Source organism: Dipteris shenzhenensis, chromosome 6, assembly GCF_047967505.1.
Source record: "Dipteris shenzhenensis isolate YYH24624 ecotype China chromosome 6, Dip_SZ_1.0, whole genome shotgun sequence".
Classification (NCBI taxonomy): Eukaryota; Viridiplantae; Streptophyta; class Polypodiopsida; order Gleicheniales; family Dipteridaceae; genus Dipteris; species Dipteris shenzhenensis.
In genome coordinates this window covers 52,898,331-52,914,596 of record NC_141601.1, presented here as the reverse complement: position 1 = coordinate 52,914,596, position 16,266 = coordinate 52,898,331, and the positions used below count along the sequence as shown (strand labels likewise).

Below are 16,266 nucleotides of genomic sequence, written 5' to 3'. Positions count from 1 at the left end.
TGATGAGTAGTCCAATAAATATCCATGTCCGATCTCCATACTGATGACTGTGAACCCATTATGTACTGTCCTCTGATCTGCAACTTAACCCCCCCTATGTGGAATCTGGATGGGAGTGCCATTCTCTTGAAAGTCTAGGACCTTTGCAACTGCATGTATCTCTCAATGTCTTCATAACATGCCAAGAAAGGTGAAACCAATCCCCTCCAAGATCCTATTGGGATATTTCGATGTCGGGGGGGAAAGTCGAAAGTTGTGATGTATACATCCATGGATGGTGGCCTCCTAAGCCACATATAATGAGCATGCTCTTCCGTGTGCAAAGAACTGTCACCCCAACCGACCCCTGCACTACTCCATCTATGCAAGTCTTGGACCAGTGTGTGGAAATCAAAGTGTATCCATGTACTATGGGTTGGGCACTCGTGGGTCTCCATTATGAGATCTTTACCTTGAAAAGTTTGGCAAAGTTGCCTGATGAGGACCACAAGGTCCCATTCCCGTTCCCGGAGAGAGAGAGAGAGAGAGAGAGAGAGAGAGAGAGAGAGAGAGAGAGATGAGCATACATGCACACACAATCCCAACATGCACACATAGGCATCCCCTTTTCTTATGCCTCAAATTAGTAACTGAACGAATGCATTCAAAATGATATCCAGGATCCTCTAAGCCTTCAACGATAACATAAATCCACACAATGGGACGTGCTTCATAGTCCTTTTGCTTAAAATCACAATTTACATCGACCTGCTGAAGTCATTATGCAATGCTGACATTGCGCCAGTCCTGATATTGAACATGCCACCTCCATCAGAGTGATGAGGCAGTGAGCTGAGGTCCTTCAATCTCAAAATGTAGTTCTACATGACCGTCAGAGGGTGAGTTCACTCTATTTATAGATGGTCTACAGGGCAAAGCAAACCACAAAGAGCATGGATCAGACCGCTTCTCCCAAAAGAGCTTCCATTTCATCTATTTCATCCTCCTGAGCTGCTGCTTGACCTGGACCTTCGATATGATCTCCAATCAAAAATGCTGAGGCCTCTTCTTCAGACACATCACTGATGAATTCAAACAACCAGGCAAAAATGGAATTACATGAGCAACCATATGAGAAATCAACTGATTCTCTCTCTCTCTCTCTCTACTTACCTAGCTATCTATCTATTTATCTTATTTATTATTTGCATGTGTGGGCAGTTTCACTGTATACCATGCCAGTTCATGCTCCTCACAAGGGAAGTCAACAAATAAATGGCTGACTGATCAAAGTGAAATCAGCAAAAAAAAGGCTGACTTAGGTCCATAACAAAGCACAAATGGCATTAAAACCTTTTACAGGGACACCCCTCTCTGGGAATGACAATGAGACTCTCAATGCACTTAGCCAATGTTGGGTGGTTCACACGTACGCTAAGGAGCTTCCATGGTTCCTAAGACTTCTGACCCAGAAGAAACTCGTAATTCAAGGTGGTTCATGCTTTTGTACAGCTCCTGGCATCAACTCATAATAGTTCACGCTTTTGAAAATAAGCAATTGGACTCGTGCAAGGGCAGAGTCACTGCCTGATTAGAGCAGCAGACACTCAGGTTTCTGAATTGGGGGTGGTGTCTTCCAAGCAGCAACCCAGCAGCTACTCACAGGGGTTGACTATTTTTAGACCTTTCTGTCTGCAAATAAAATGAGGGTATGACCTTTATAATAAAATGAGGGTATGACCTTTGAAGTTCTTTAGGAATAGTAGTGCAAACTGATTCTTCAACATGGTAACAATATGAGTATGGCTCCAAGAGGGAGCAGTTGGACTCAGATTGCAAAATTATGTTTATAAGAAAAAATTATCATGCTTCAAGTACAAAAACAGTTAACTTGCAGATTAGTAGCATACCAGCAAACTAGTAAGGCCACACATCTGAGTATCGAATATTTGAGAAGCTCTTTGAAGCCACAAGAGCTTACAACCAATAGCTTCAAGTGGCAAATCTATAAATGGAAATATAGTCTGTTAACCAATTCAAGCATGCCATGTACATCGTCTGCAGATGACATGTCTATGACCTGGCAGCCCTAGGTCTGCCACAAGACAGTCTAGAAGACTCACATGTGCTGCCATGGAGGCCACGGGAGGGACAGCATGTGAAGCCTATAGAGCCAAACAGGAGTTATCGACATCAAAAAATTCTGGCATGAGGAGACATATAAGCAGAACTGGTAATAGAACATGGGAAAAAGAAGGATATCAACAGCTTTCCAAAGACTATCAGATCTGGGCCACATAAATGGAAGCGGCTTCAAAAGAATTGTATTCTATGTTCGTCTGAACTCATAAGATGAACAAATAACTGGAATTTCAAAAAGGTCGAAAGAAAATATACAATCCTCGATCTCCAACTTAACAAGAAATAAAAAATACTCTGCAGACCCTTTCTTACACTTACGGAGGAATATCGAGGGCTACTCCAAGTATTGTACAATTATGTTAGTAGGAGAGTACAACAGACATGCAAAGGTAAAAGGAAGAGATGGAAAAGGAAAATGGTGATGCAAAAAAATGGCATAGGACTTCTAAAGATGGAGACGTCACAGCTGACATTTGCTTCCTGTATGTATATGTACTTTTTAGATCTAGTGCAACCTTCAAGGTAACTAAACTAACCTTTAAATGGACCTATGAGGAACAAAAGAGCAAAAGTAAAACGTGCAAACTACCTGCAAAAAGCAAATCAGGCATAACCCCATTGCCATTCGTCGCATGAGATGTGGACATAGCCTGTTCATTACCGGAATTGGAGGGAGAAATCAACCTTTTCGATATCAATGCAACGTAATGACAGAAGCATCTCTTTGGAACCGTCTTGGAGCAAAAAATAAGCAAATTGGATTAAACACAGTGAAGCTAGGTCCTATATATCACACGCTGGTTTCAAACCATATCACATCATGATAGATCATGGTTACAAACAAGCAGTGGCAGGAGCAAAGTTCAGAAACAATGCATTATATTGTGCTTTGAAGACTTCAAGAATGCATCTGACACAATGCCCTAAAGGACAATGACAAAGCTACAAATCATCACAAACTAAGGGAGGCAATATTCCCATCATGTGATAGGGTATCATTGGCTGAATCAGCAAGGTGTCTTGTAGATGGTTCGGAGCCAGACCACAAGGTCCATATAAGCCGTGATATAGGATGCCCTCACTCCACAGCACTATTTTGCATAACTCAAGGACGTCTGAACATGTAAATATGCATGAGTGAGAAAAGGATCCTAGCAGGCATAACAGTACTGTTCATCCTTTGGAATAAGGGCAGGAAATCATACCTCAGATGCACAATGCTAATACATAAAGTACTCTATGAATTGAAATGGTGCAATTGATGCCTTGCAACTTCCGGAAACAGAGGTGGAGATTAGAAAATTTGTGGCAGGCAAAACCTGGACAAGCAATGGCAGGAGCCAAGAAACAAGGTTTTCAACAAGAAAAAGATCAATCCCAGGCTGATCTATGGGAAAGACATGTAAATTAATGAGGGTGTTTTCATGGACACGTGATATGCACACGAGGACCAGCAACCATTATCTTGAATTGAAAACAAGTGATGGAAAGACATTCCAAGAAGAGAAAGAAACTGCAAGATGTGCCATAAAGCGAGAATACGATACATGTCCAATTGTCAGGCATAACAGCTCATCAAAATGGGTCCATACATAAGACCACAAAGGAGAGTTCCTCTAGCTTGTTCTGCAAAATAGATAACAAAATGCAGTTGCCAGCTATATAACAAAGAAAATCATAGCTTAAAAGTCAAAACTCAAAACTGGTCCATATAGAAAACTCAGAATCTCAAAAGGTATATCCAGGTGCCATGGTGGCTCTCCTATGAGATGTGAGGATGTCCCAGATCTGTCTGTATCGCGTAGTGGCGGGGGGGTCTTCGAGATTTCTTTATTTGGTGTGCCATGTCAAGATTGACCCCTCAACTCTGTCGATCACCTCAAAGAAAGGCTGTGATAGGCTGGACCTCCATGTTCAATTTGGAAAGCTAAACTGCCATTGAAACAGAGGCTTTTCTTTTGGAGATGTATAGTGGGAGCTTTTTCCATTGGGGTGAAATTGAAAGCACGTCGTATTGCTTCCTCTTCCTGCCCCCGTTGCTCTCATCACAGCGAGACAGTTCCCCACTTGTTATGGTCTTGTCCGCACTCTCGGATATTGATCACTCTTGTCTCTCAATTGCTGCAGCTTTGGTTTCCCTCTATCAGATTCGGGAAACTCTTATGGATGTTTGGATGCTTATCATCTCAGATGTCTCCATTCCTCCTTTTCTTTCACTGGGCTCGTTTTTGGGTACTATGGACTATTTGGACACAAAGATTGCATTTTAGGATGGGACAACAGTTTCCTCAGGCATATGCTTTCTTCAGAATGTCCCTCAAGCAATCTTTATACGATAGTTATGCTGCGAGGGACTTGAATGCTACTAGCCTTGAAGTGTTTTCTCACTGTTTTTGAGTTCTTCCATTAGGCTCTCTTTTGGAGTCTAATGTCATGTACATTGATTTCATGTTAATTTTATAGCTACTGGCTTCACAAAAAAAAAAAAAAAAGTATATATATATATATAGAGAGAGAGAGAGAGCATCCTTCTCATGTGGTAATAAGAATGTATTAGAGGGGTATTGGAGCCCCTTGGTGTGCAGTTGACACGTGCAAGATTAAAGGGAGAAATCCCATATGCCAAAATTGACTCCAGTTGATCCTTGGATATATTAACATAATGAGCCCCTCTCCCAACATCCCGCCGGCCTTTTGTTGGATGTGGGAGAGGCTCTGCATGGCTATGGGGCGGGGTGTGGGACCCCCGTACCCGGTGCATCCCGATGGTGACATGTGGCTCTATCCCACATTTTCTAACATGGTATTAGAGCAGGTTGACAGGGCCTACGGACTGTATGGTGGACATGTGTACTGCGTGCCACTCTATGGATGTAATGTTAAATGAACTGTCTGCTACATTGAAGACTGCACATGTGCGTGGGATGTGATGACCCACATGCATGCTCTGGGCGGCAGTCTGTCTGAGGTGGTAGCAGCAGATCGCTGCCCTGAAAGTTTATGCGTGTCCATGGGAAGTGGCAGCCCAGCAGGTGCTTTGACTGCAGTGCTTTGACGGCAATGACGCTCTGGCTAGCTGGCACGGAAATTGATGGCCTGCGTCAGTCAGGACGCATGTGAACTGTTCGTGAACTTGGCAGCAGTATTTGATTAGGCAGCCGTGCCCTGTGTGGGTGGTTGCCATGTGTGTCTGACCAGGCCCTGTGGGTGGTCAGAGTTTGGCCGATCTGGCCCTGTGTGGGTGGTCAGCAATATTTGGCCTGCCAGTTCTCTCTCGTGGTGTTAGGCCCAGGCGGGGGGGGGGGGCCCGGGTTTGGAAATGATGGGGCCCTTTTGTGTGGTCATAACACCCCTCATGGTACCTTGGTAATAAGAATGTATTAGAAAGGTATTGGAGCCCCTTGGTGTGCGGTTGACATGTGGAAGAAATCCCATATAATGAGCCCCTCTCCCAACATCCCGCTGGCCTTTTGTTGGATGTGGGAGAGGCTCTGCATGGATATGGGGCGGAGTGTGGGACCCCTGTACCCGGTGCATCCCGATGGTGACACATGGCTCTATCCCACGCTTTCTAACAACTGGCTCAAATGATACCTCTTGAAGGGGATGCATTATGTCAATTCATGGCTTACCTCAACAAAATTGAGAGGGTGGAGGCCAGTAGGATACCACACAATGCAATGGAAGCTACGCAGACCATAGGTTGGCACAGAGAGGGAATGAAGTTGATGGAATAACACCTGCTGATATACTGGAAGATGCATGTGAAATAAGGGAGATTGTGACGCAGAAAAGCTACAGAAACTATGGCGAAGCCCGGGAACAAAAATGCAGTTAACACAGGAAATTAACTCAATGGACAGCTATGGAATGCAGAAATACCTCGGGGAAGACATATCAACATTTAAAAGGCAAAATCAGAACTAGCTCACACGATCTTGAGGTAGAGAGGGGTAGATGGGCAAGACCCAGGACCCCTAGAGAGGAAAGAACATGCAAAATCTGCCCCACAAGGGAGGTAGGAAATCAGCAGCATGTACTCCTAAGATGTAGAGGCTACACACACATCAAAGAAAGTTATGGGAGCAGCACAGAGAATCTGAAAAATATGCTAGAGCAGCCAGCCAAAAAGCTAGGAAGCTACCTAAACGAGATTTTGAAACTCCGCACCAAGGTACTGGGACTAGCATGCAAGCTAGCCCAACAAGTACTTACTACATAACAAGTTCGTAATGGTTTCTCTCACAGGATGTAAGGGATCACTGTTAGTTGATACTGATCGCCAGTCCCATAGATCCTAAAGGGTCTCACTAAGACTTTAATACAATCATATCGTATCTCTCTCATATGTCAGGTTTAGTCTAGCTTGGTCAAGGAACTGCAGCTCTCCCATGCTATACTGGTAGCAGCACTCAACACAGGATTACAGAATTCCTCTGTTGGTGGGAGAAGCATTGAGTCTGTCCCTGCATTCTTTGACCATATCATGTAGTTTTATGTTTCCTGATAGAACATTCTCATCTCTAATAAACTTCTTTCTCACACATGCACACAAAAAAACAAACCAGCAAATAGGCACTACCCTTAAGTCTCTTCCTGACATCCAGACATGGACCCTTCCAAATTTGTGAAAAGTCTGGAAGCTTTTAGATGCACACGAGAAAAGATACTCAGAAAACCTACAAGGCTACGAACTACAGAAGCAAGCAAACACATAATCAAACAAGGTAAAATGAAGTACCTATCTGAAGCTTCATTCTTGTTGATTAGAGTCAACCGTCTCTCTCTGATAGAATCCCAGAAATCATTTAGCCTCTTGCCACGACATTTAGTTGCAAGGTCTCGAAGAAAGCTGTTAAATTCCAGAGGCTCCTGCTTTCCCATCAAAAGACAGATAAATGCATATTCAAAGGATGTTATCTTGGCAGGAAAATAATGTCTACACATTACAGTGAAATAAAAGGAAATTAAAATTTAAGAGACCAGAAGATAATGCAGTCAAAAGTTCATAAAACAAACCTCTTGCTCCACGCAACCTTTTCTGAGTGAAACTAAGCATGCCATTGCTTTCTCGTAAGTGTTTCCTTTATATGCCGAGTCTAGGAGATCACTGATAATCTTTTTCATCTCACGAATCGCTTTGGGGACCAACTCATCAGTGTCCCTCCGAGCAATCATTGCCTCAAAATCCTGTACAGGCTGCAAACTCCCTACCTCGCTCACTTTTCTAGCTGTCAAGCTGTCAAAAGATATTTGTCCACTATCAACAATGGCATTTACATCACCTCTACCGTCTTCCTCTTCTTCCTTATCCCTCCAGAATTTCCGAGACATTTTGTCCTTCTGATACAAAAAACAGAGACAAATTAGGAACCAAAAAAATGGAAGACTTGCATATCCATGACAGTCAACTTTCAGCTTGAACACGTCTACACACAAATTAAGATTCAACTATGACGGACTGCTGCGGTCCAGTAGATGAACTAAATGCTATATAGATAGCTATGACACATGCCAAGTCTAACTCCTCAGGGGGAAACACGGTATATGACCTTCCTCCTTTTATTTGCAGTGACAGGGCATAAGAGACCTTTTCCTGTTCCATAGACTGCATTGTCCTCAGATGATGTGCCCAATTAAAGAATGTGTAAATAATACCAAGTTCCATTAAACAAGTACAAATGTGTAAGAAAAATACGTTTGTTGAGTTTACAAATTTCAAAAGTCAAAATTCATACCAAACAAGATGATTCGGTATTTTCTAGAATAAATGTAGATTTCTGTGACTCATTGAACCTGATAAGGTGAGTACCGTTTGACGCAAAAAGACCAAGCATTGGAATAAAGCTTATATGCCAAGGGTGGGAGAGGCTAGCTCATGCATAGAGGCACGCTTCCCTCACTAGCCCCACAGCAGTTAAGAGGTGATCATAGGTGGTGTATCGAAGGTCCTCTGGACGTGCATAGGTGTTATGGGACGCCTGGGTTAGATACGGGCCTATGGATGAGTCGAGCTGTAGCCCACATGCTTGGGGGTGGTCGGGATTGAAGACGATTTTCCATGTCAGTGATAGGATTATCAATGATCCCCGTAGATGGCAGGTTGGTTGGCCCCATGGAGCAGGTGGATCGGCCCATTATCAGCAAGCTGGTCGGCCTGTGATAGCCAGCCGATTGGAGGGGGTGAGGGCCTCCCCCTCCCATTGTTGTTTTCAGGTCAGTGATATGGGGGCCATGTCAATCATCCCCTTAGATGGCAGGTTGGGTGAGGCTATGTATAGGGGCCCCCCCTCCCATTGTTGTTTTCCATCTCATCGAGTGGAGGTTTTGCCCAGTGGTTGAGGGCTCTTCCTTGAGATCCCTTGCAGCCTCTCTCTCTCTCCGTTTCTGCAGTCTGGTTCTTGTGTGTGTGCTCTCTCCTTTATGTTCACAAGATCCTACATGAATGTCATGATGCTCTGACCGCATGTCATTGAAGAATTCAGCAAACTTATGATTAGTAAAACGGGTGACATTTTTACTGGCCTAAGATGAAGACTGAAATTATGATTATGCGGTAATGCCAACAGTGTCAAGTAAATTAAGCAGAATGCCTAAAGGTGAGAGGGTTGTTGCATCCCCTAGATATCCTTGGAAATAACTGGGAGAGTCCATGGACTTCATTATGGGATTACCACAAACTCTTTCCATTCTCCTTTCTTGAAGCAATTATTGTCTCCTCTAGGATAATAGAGGCAGCAATGTTGATTTGAGAGAGCAGATACACATGCCTCATAAGGATCAAGCATGCTAACAAGAAGAACACAGCTTCTTTGTCACTTATAGTCATCCTAGCACCAGCAAGTTGATCCACCAAGGCACCGAGATTGCCAATATGTTCGGCCACTTTCACACCTTTATTCATCTCGAGGCGAAATAGGCTCTTTTGAAGAAACAATCAAGAGGCAGCATTTACTTGACCAAGTATACGTCGAAGTCATTCCCTTCATGTGAAGAACGTGCCGAAGCCACTTAATCTATTTGAGAATCTATCAATCCAGAGATAAGAAAGGCAAGTGCCTTCATGTCCATGGTCACCCAAGCTGCCAAGTCTTCAAGTCGAGCCTGCCTTCTTGTCCGCTGCGGATACTATCCCCCAAATGTCTCTCGATTAATCCCATCTTCACCAAGTACAATACTTGGTTCCATCGAATCAATCCTTCTCGTCAAAATATTTGCCCTTGGGAGCCATCAATCTTGCCCCCCTTGATCACCAAGATGATGAACCATGTACAAGATCTTGAATAGGAAAATGGAAAAGTCCACTTGTCCTACACTAAGCACTCCAGCTCCGGGTGTCTCACATGCAAGGAGGTGATTACAAATAGTTGCCCCGTAGCACCTGCATAGTTAATTCTAGAAATCAAAGTCAAGTCGAAGGATAGGACTGAAGAAGACTCAACTTGGGCTAGGTTGCAAAAAACTTTCCCAAAAGAGTAAATGCTTGAAGAGGGAAAGTATGTTATGTAAATGGATGCTAATCCTCGGATTAGTAATCCAATAGGTTAGGGGGCCCTGTGATTGAGAGAAGCACGCAAAGGACTTTGGGCAATAGCAAAGGGCCAATCGGTTATATTTATCTTGGACACTATTTATAGCAGGTGATGCTCTTCTATATAGTGACCAAGGCAATAGGTGATCGACCCAAGTACAACACTACAATCAAAAGACTCTACATGACCATATGAAGCCAATGTGCACACAACACTGGATGGTTTGGTCAAGATTGAGAGCTGAGTCTCCTTTATCTACATAGCAGATCATGAGATGCTATGCCAAGGGTTCCTTGGGAAACAGTTCTGGCTATAGTTCTTCAACTAAACTAGCTATTTATCCTAGAGCTTGATATAGGGGATATAGTTCTTCAACTAAACTAGATATTTATCCTAGAGCTTGACTAACTACAGACTTATTTTGGCCAACAATTGAGGCAGAAGAACTAGCTTATGCTAACAATTTGAGGTAACTCTCAAGTACAAATGGAACATGAATGAGGAGAACTTAGTCATGTTAAGTGCGCAGTTGTTAACTTAAGGATACAAGACAGAATTAACAATATCGTTTTCTATCTTACTCAGACCTATAAGTTTTACATATTATTGTTAAATGAGCAACTATTGTAGATTTTAATAAAATATAATTATTACTTTATGATCTGACAGTAAGTCAGTACTAAAACGAAAAACAATCTGGCCAATCATTCCAAAATAAAGATGTGATTTACAACAGTTACAAATATTAGGCCCTTGTCTTAGTGAGGGCCATAGTGTTAGTGACCCGCAGCACTCTAGTTAAGGTCCTAGACATTGTGTATGAGCACTCCCTGACTCACATTGCGCTGCTATGAAAAGACAGGCGCCTCGTTTAACCAAATTTTTTTTTGCAAAATCAGTGCATAACATACTTCAAGAATTCCCATTCAAGTGTACACCTGAACATTTACTCGCAGCGAGAATTGATTTCTGAATTGCTTGATTATAAACTCATTCTGAGCAACAAGATCCTGATTGGGTTCAACAATGGTTCGAAGAGCATCATCAAGGGGAGGTATTTCTGCATCAGGATCCCGATACTTTGCATGTAAGAAGCTGTACCATCGCTGACAACCAAAAAAGCACAGAATTACACATGATGAACAGGATCCCCACACCATCTGCAAGAGAGAGCACACAAATACAGAATGGGCCCAAAATGTAGTTTGTAGAAGACAAATGCTGACATTATGATCTGGAATATAAAATGTTTGCCATGGCCTCCAAAATCCTAGCATCCTACTATGAAAACCTCCATTACCTGTAAAACTGGGTTCAGAGACCTTTCAGGCTGCAAGCCCTCTTCTTGGCCTTCAGGAGCAAGATCAAATGTTTTCACCAAACTGTCAGCTGTTTGTTGCTGTAACTCAGAAGGCTGCATGGCAGGAGGCCGACTGTCCAAGGAAGCAAATGGAAACTCTCGAACATCCTCCATAAAAGGGAGAACATTAAAGTAAAAGCAGTCTGGCTGAAGGACAAAGTTTACCATCAGAATCCTTTCACGAAAGAGTATCTATCAGAATTAAATAATAAAGCCCATCCAAGTTGTCAAAACAAAAGTTGGACGACTTACGATGCTGTCATCCACTGAGACGTATGGAGTTAAAACACCCATTACCACACCTGCTTGCCCTTGTCTCCATACGCACCTCACGATGGCGACTTTGTTTGTTTCTTTCATAGCCCTTGCCAGTGCAGAAATCGCCAAAATTGATTTAACATTCCCGGGCTCTGGAATAAAAACATTGCTCTCCTTCATGTAGTAATGCCTGTAATGATACATTACCAATTGATGGATGGTACCATAATTTTGCAAACCCGCAGTAATGCTATAACTCAATTGGTACTTGACATCCAACCATTCAAGCAAATGACAAAAAAGGGTGAAATTGTTACAGAGATGCGTCTCCACATCCTACAGCTTGTTACCAGACACCATATTAAAAGTTTGAGCTACACCCTGTAATATAGTTGTGAACAACAGCATATTCTTTATAATACATAAGCCAAAAGCAGAATATGTTTTATGGCCCACCTGAGGATATTTGAAGCATCTGTAAAACCTATCAGCTTAACACCCTTTTCTGTTTTCAGCTTTAATGCATCTTCCACCTCTTTGGAGACAGGAACCAGTTGGGGCCCATATCTGTAGGCTTTGGAGCGCTGTTCAGGAGGAACAATTTTGTCTGGATCTTCTGTGCTCCTATACTCAATGTCCATTTTCACTTCACGAGTAACATGAGGAGCACCCTCAGGGGCCTTGTCTGAATACTTTTTCAAAGTTGGAAGCCGTTCTTCAGCTACTTTCTTATAGACCCACACCTGAATTGATCAAGCAGCGTCATTAAACAAAGCAACGTTAAAACAACACTAATACAAAAAATTGTATTTGCACATTATCGGCAATGCACTGGAAGTGAACCTGTATTTTCAGAATAATACAGATAGGTGACAGTCCCAGAAAGGAAAAACGTGCACTGAGAAAGAGAAAAGGAGAACAACGATGTGGGTTATCAGCAAGCTCAAGCTGCCTCACATGTAACAATAAGCAGAGACTATAGCACATAGCACAAGGCCTGTCCATCTGATTTACGCCATCAAAGGAAATGTGCAAAATTCAATGTGTTGACTTCATCTATGATTTTTCCACCTTCTCCTGTCCTAGGTTCATCCAAGGCCTTTATTAAAGGGTATTATCACTAAAAAATTGGGCCCTTCTTAGCATACGCTAAGCTCAATCAAGGCTCAGATACCAAAATTAGACTCTTAGAGAATTTCAAGACACACAAGTATTCGGATGCTACCTGAAATTATCTACAGATTCCTTCAGTCGCTTCAAAGAATGTCAAAGGTGGGCAGCAACATGGCGAGAATAGAAGCAGAATTGACAGAAAGAACAGAACCAAACAAGTAGTGCTTAGTGAGGTCTGATACTCCTGAAATTTTGATGTCCGAATGGATTCCGAAAGAATGTCTCCAGGATGATAAACCTAATCTTTTACAGAACAGCCACATTTTATGTATGACGTCCCCTTGATCCTCATCCAATGTAACTAAACAAAACAGAGCTTTTAAACCCAAGTATCTGCTACGTCCAAGTTAGACAATTGAAATCTCCACTCTTACCTTCACAGTCATGCTTGAAGTCAACTCCATATCGCCCCTGTATACTGTAACTGGAGTCACAGTTCGAGGCTTGATTGCCCCTAGCAATGAAGTTGGGCTGTCAACCAGTGATAGCTCAACCTGAGGGCGTCTTGCAAATATTCTCAGCAATTGTTCATTTTCAATGCGTGCCTTGGACTTATACTGTCCAGGATGGGAGTTCACGACCACTGTATCTAGCTTCATTCCATGCTCTGTTAATTGGGCAGCAACTTTGTCTACTTGCTCTTCTTTACTCTCATCCTCAGCAGATTCCTTCACAAATGACTCCCCATCTGTGATAAGATAAATGTGCTTGTTGCCTTTCTTTCCAGGTCCAGCCTTTTTTATTAGCATGTCCATACCTACAACAATAGCATCCAAATCTGGCACTGTGCTAAGGAGTGCTTTCACAAACCAAGCACAAAAATAAGGAAATGCCCTTGCTAAAGTGCATGATGAAGATCAGGATACAGTCCCCAGGTTCAGAACCTTGAGGTAGATTCTCCAGTGCATCCAAAAGATCTTCATCAACAACTTGAATGTACCGTAATACAGACACATTCTCGTAGCCTCCAAGCTCTTCATAAAGGTCATTGCAAGCCTCTGCAGATGAAGAAAAAGATGAACATACACCAGCATCAGAAGACCAAAGGCCAAATAAACAGAAGGGTAAGCAAGAAAGAAGGTTTAAAATCTCCTTTGAAGAGGTGAACATTGGGTAAGCTGCGGAAAATGAAAGTTAAGAGGCAAAAACAGAAACTATGAAACCAGATTTTCCCAAGACGCTAAGTCAGAAGAAGAGAAAGGAATGATAGATGTGACCCGATAGTTTCAAGTGTGACATCATACTACACACACACACATTTATATGTATTGTATGTATGTATATAGCTCTGTGAGAGTGTATGTATAAGTTCTTTATTTATTTCTGTGTGCAGGTGCATGCACGTGTGAGAGAGTGTGTGTGAGGAGAAGAAAGAAAGAGTTTATTAAAGTCTTTGGAAGACGAAAGGGTATATAAGACTAAAAGCAACCTGATAGGGGGTGGAGCCTCTAAACGGGCATCAACACCCATGAGAAATACAAACAAAACCCATGATCATACCAATACCGATACATAGAGACAGATCACTGAGCTCATTCAAGGATGAGAGTTGTGGTAGTCATCTAAAAGCTGGCGGCGATGTCAAACCTAAGAGGTGATTAACAGCGTATGAGGCCACTGTGCTGGCATAAAACCTATAGAGAGAGAGAGAGAGAGAGAGAGAGAGAGACGTGAAAGATGTGATCCCATTCCGACCTCGATATGAGAGGGCCTTTAGAAGATGATATAAGACGAGGTACAGAAACAAAAGCCTGATAACCATTAAATTCCCACATCACCGTGATAGCTGCATGCCTTTGTACAAAATAAAGAAAACAGTAAATAACCTTGAGATGGCTACAAATTGCCAAATATGGCAATGAAATGATCCCATAGAAATAAACATAGGAAACTCTCGAGTCCTACTTTGTTGAAAGCTAGAAAACCCCAATGAAAATAAATGCACTTGATTATGTACCATAACAAAAACAGAGAGAGATTGTAAAAAGTTTACCGCTTACACCAAATACAAGAAGTCCAACTTCATCATACTTGCTGAATAGTAACTGCACATCTCACATCAAGAAGCCAAAACACAGAAGACGCTTTAGAGACCTTCATCCATGATAAGCAAACATTTATCCACTGAATCTCATAATTTTCTTCATTTCAAATTTATACAATTTTAATTTCAAATTGAAGAAAAAGTAGCTTGCCTTTCTTTGCACCAATGTAGATGCAGCCTTTGCAACAAATTTGAGATGTGGACGCATCGATGGACTCACATCAAGAAGAATAACCATAGTTTCCTGAAATACAATTTAAAATATGTAACACTGTTGAGCAGACAAATAGATATGTTATGTTTAATTAAAACGGGTACGTCGTATGGATCCACAGTTTTGGTGTCCATGATATGCCTATGCAACGGGCCATTTCAACTCGGTCCTTGCTAAATAGTCCTTAATGTACATTCTGATTTGTTGAATCTCTCTCTCTCTCTCTCTCTCTCTCTCTCTCTCTATCTATATATTCATTCTAAATCAGGTATAGGAGTATGTCCGCATATACTTTCCAAAGACAGGAATCCTTAATAGGATATGGTGAACGCGTTTCTAATAGCTATATATACATGTTTAAAGATTATGGACTAGCAACTTTTTCCTTTAGTTTCTATGAACGAACTTCACGGGAGGATTTCAGACAGCTGTCAAGATGCGAAAGAAGGCGAAGGGAAACTCGACCAGCGGAAACGCTAATCAATATGTTTAAGCAATGAGGACGACGCTACAGTGCATGGAACGATATCTACTCAAGAAGGAAAGTTGCTGCAGCGGAGGTCGCTTTATTTAGTATGAACGGTCTCCAATATTGCAGTAAGACATACGAACTTCTAATATCGACTCTCTCTCTCTCTCTCTCTCTCTGTGTTCGCGCGCGTACTAAAGATTTAAATTAAGCAAGTATGTATCCATTTCCTCGATCTTTGAACACAAAAGCAAATGATGATACCTTGTTCCGAGCCATAGCGGCATGCAAGTTTGCATCTGGTATCGCCTTCCGCTGATCAAACGTGAATTGTGGTGCCGAAGCTGATGAAGCTTCAAAGAGAAGCCTCCCTCCAGCTCGTTCCCTCCAGCATGGCAATTGTAGTGACTACGTGGCACGACCTAAGGCTCTGGCCAGGTGGCATGTGGTCCCCCACCGTGTCAAAGGCAAGAACTAAGGGCACGTTCAAACCACCCGCCCGCCCAAGGAGTTCTTGAAGGACGTCTGCGCAGGTTACGGTTCACACCATCTTGGAAGACGGGATTTAAAGAAAAACTGCCAATTAAATGCACTAAGAAAGAGGGGGCCCTTTGTGCAGATTGATGCAAGCTCAATACCTAGTAGGATCGCTTCGTGGGCGTCACAATCAAGCCACCGATGGCGGCCTCTCCTTGCCGGGCAAACATTTTGGAAAATATAGTCTAGGCCCAAACTTTTTATTGGTCCATGTCAAAGAACACCCCTTCCGATGCGATCGTGGGGCAGGTGGTGTGGGTGTTTATAAACTAATGCCACACACAAATCATGGATGGACAAGATTGTCTGCCCACATTCAACCCACGTTTCAAATGCATTTAATGCACCATAGACGGTAAACACTCTAAGCGTCATGGGCTGTAGACAACGACTAACTAGCTACTAGAAAAAAAACAATTAAACAACCAAATGACAATCACATTAACTAGCTAAAATATATATTATTGTTCAAGCTAGTTTTGGATGATCACGATCCAAGCATGGCTCGAGTCAACCTAGAAAATAACTAAACTAATTTAACTGCTAGTAAAATAAACT

The 16,266-nt window shown here is 42.4% G+C and overlaps 1 protein-coding gene across 1 annotated transcript; it reads right to left on the bottom strand.

Annotated features, from left to right (window-relative positions):
• Positions 1-652: 652 nt before the first annotated feature.
• Positions 653-15,673, bottom strand: KU80 (Ku80 family protein). Its single transcript, XM_087376290.1, has 12 exons — positions 15,436-15,673; positions 14,640-14,732; positions 14,438-14,489; positions 13,311-13,442; positions 12,819-13,222; positions 11,728-12,014; positions 11,266-11,461; positions 10,954-11,160; positions 10,592-10,759; positions 7,141-7,464; positions 6,863-6,993; positions 653-1,061 (listed from the first exon to the last, which is right to left on the bottom strand). Exons 1-12 carry the CDS (start codon positions 15,448-15,450, stop codon positions 938-940), a joined length of 2,133 nt encoding a protein of 710 aa, XP_087232416.1. The 5' UTR covers positions 15,451-15,673; the 3' UTR covers positions 653-937.
• Between the last annotated feature and the right edge of the window lie 593 nt (positions 15,674-16,266).

What these genes read in the sequence shown, in the direction of transcription:
- KU80 (XM_087376290.1), bottom strand. An exon ending in TCTCAGTGGATGACAGCATC is followed by an intron (nt 11,161 to 11,265) that starts GTAAGTCGTCCA and finishes TTTGTCCTTCAG; the next exon opens with CCAGACTGCTTTTACTTTAA. An exon ending in CTCTGAACCCAGTTTTACAG is followed by an intron (nt 10,760 to 10,953) that starts GTAATGGAGGTT and finishes TTTGGTTGTCAG; the next exon opens with CGATGGTACAGCTTCTTACA.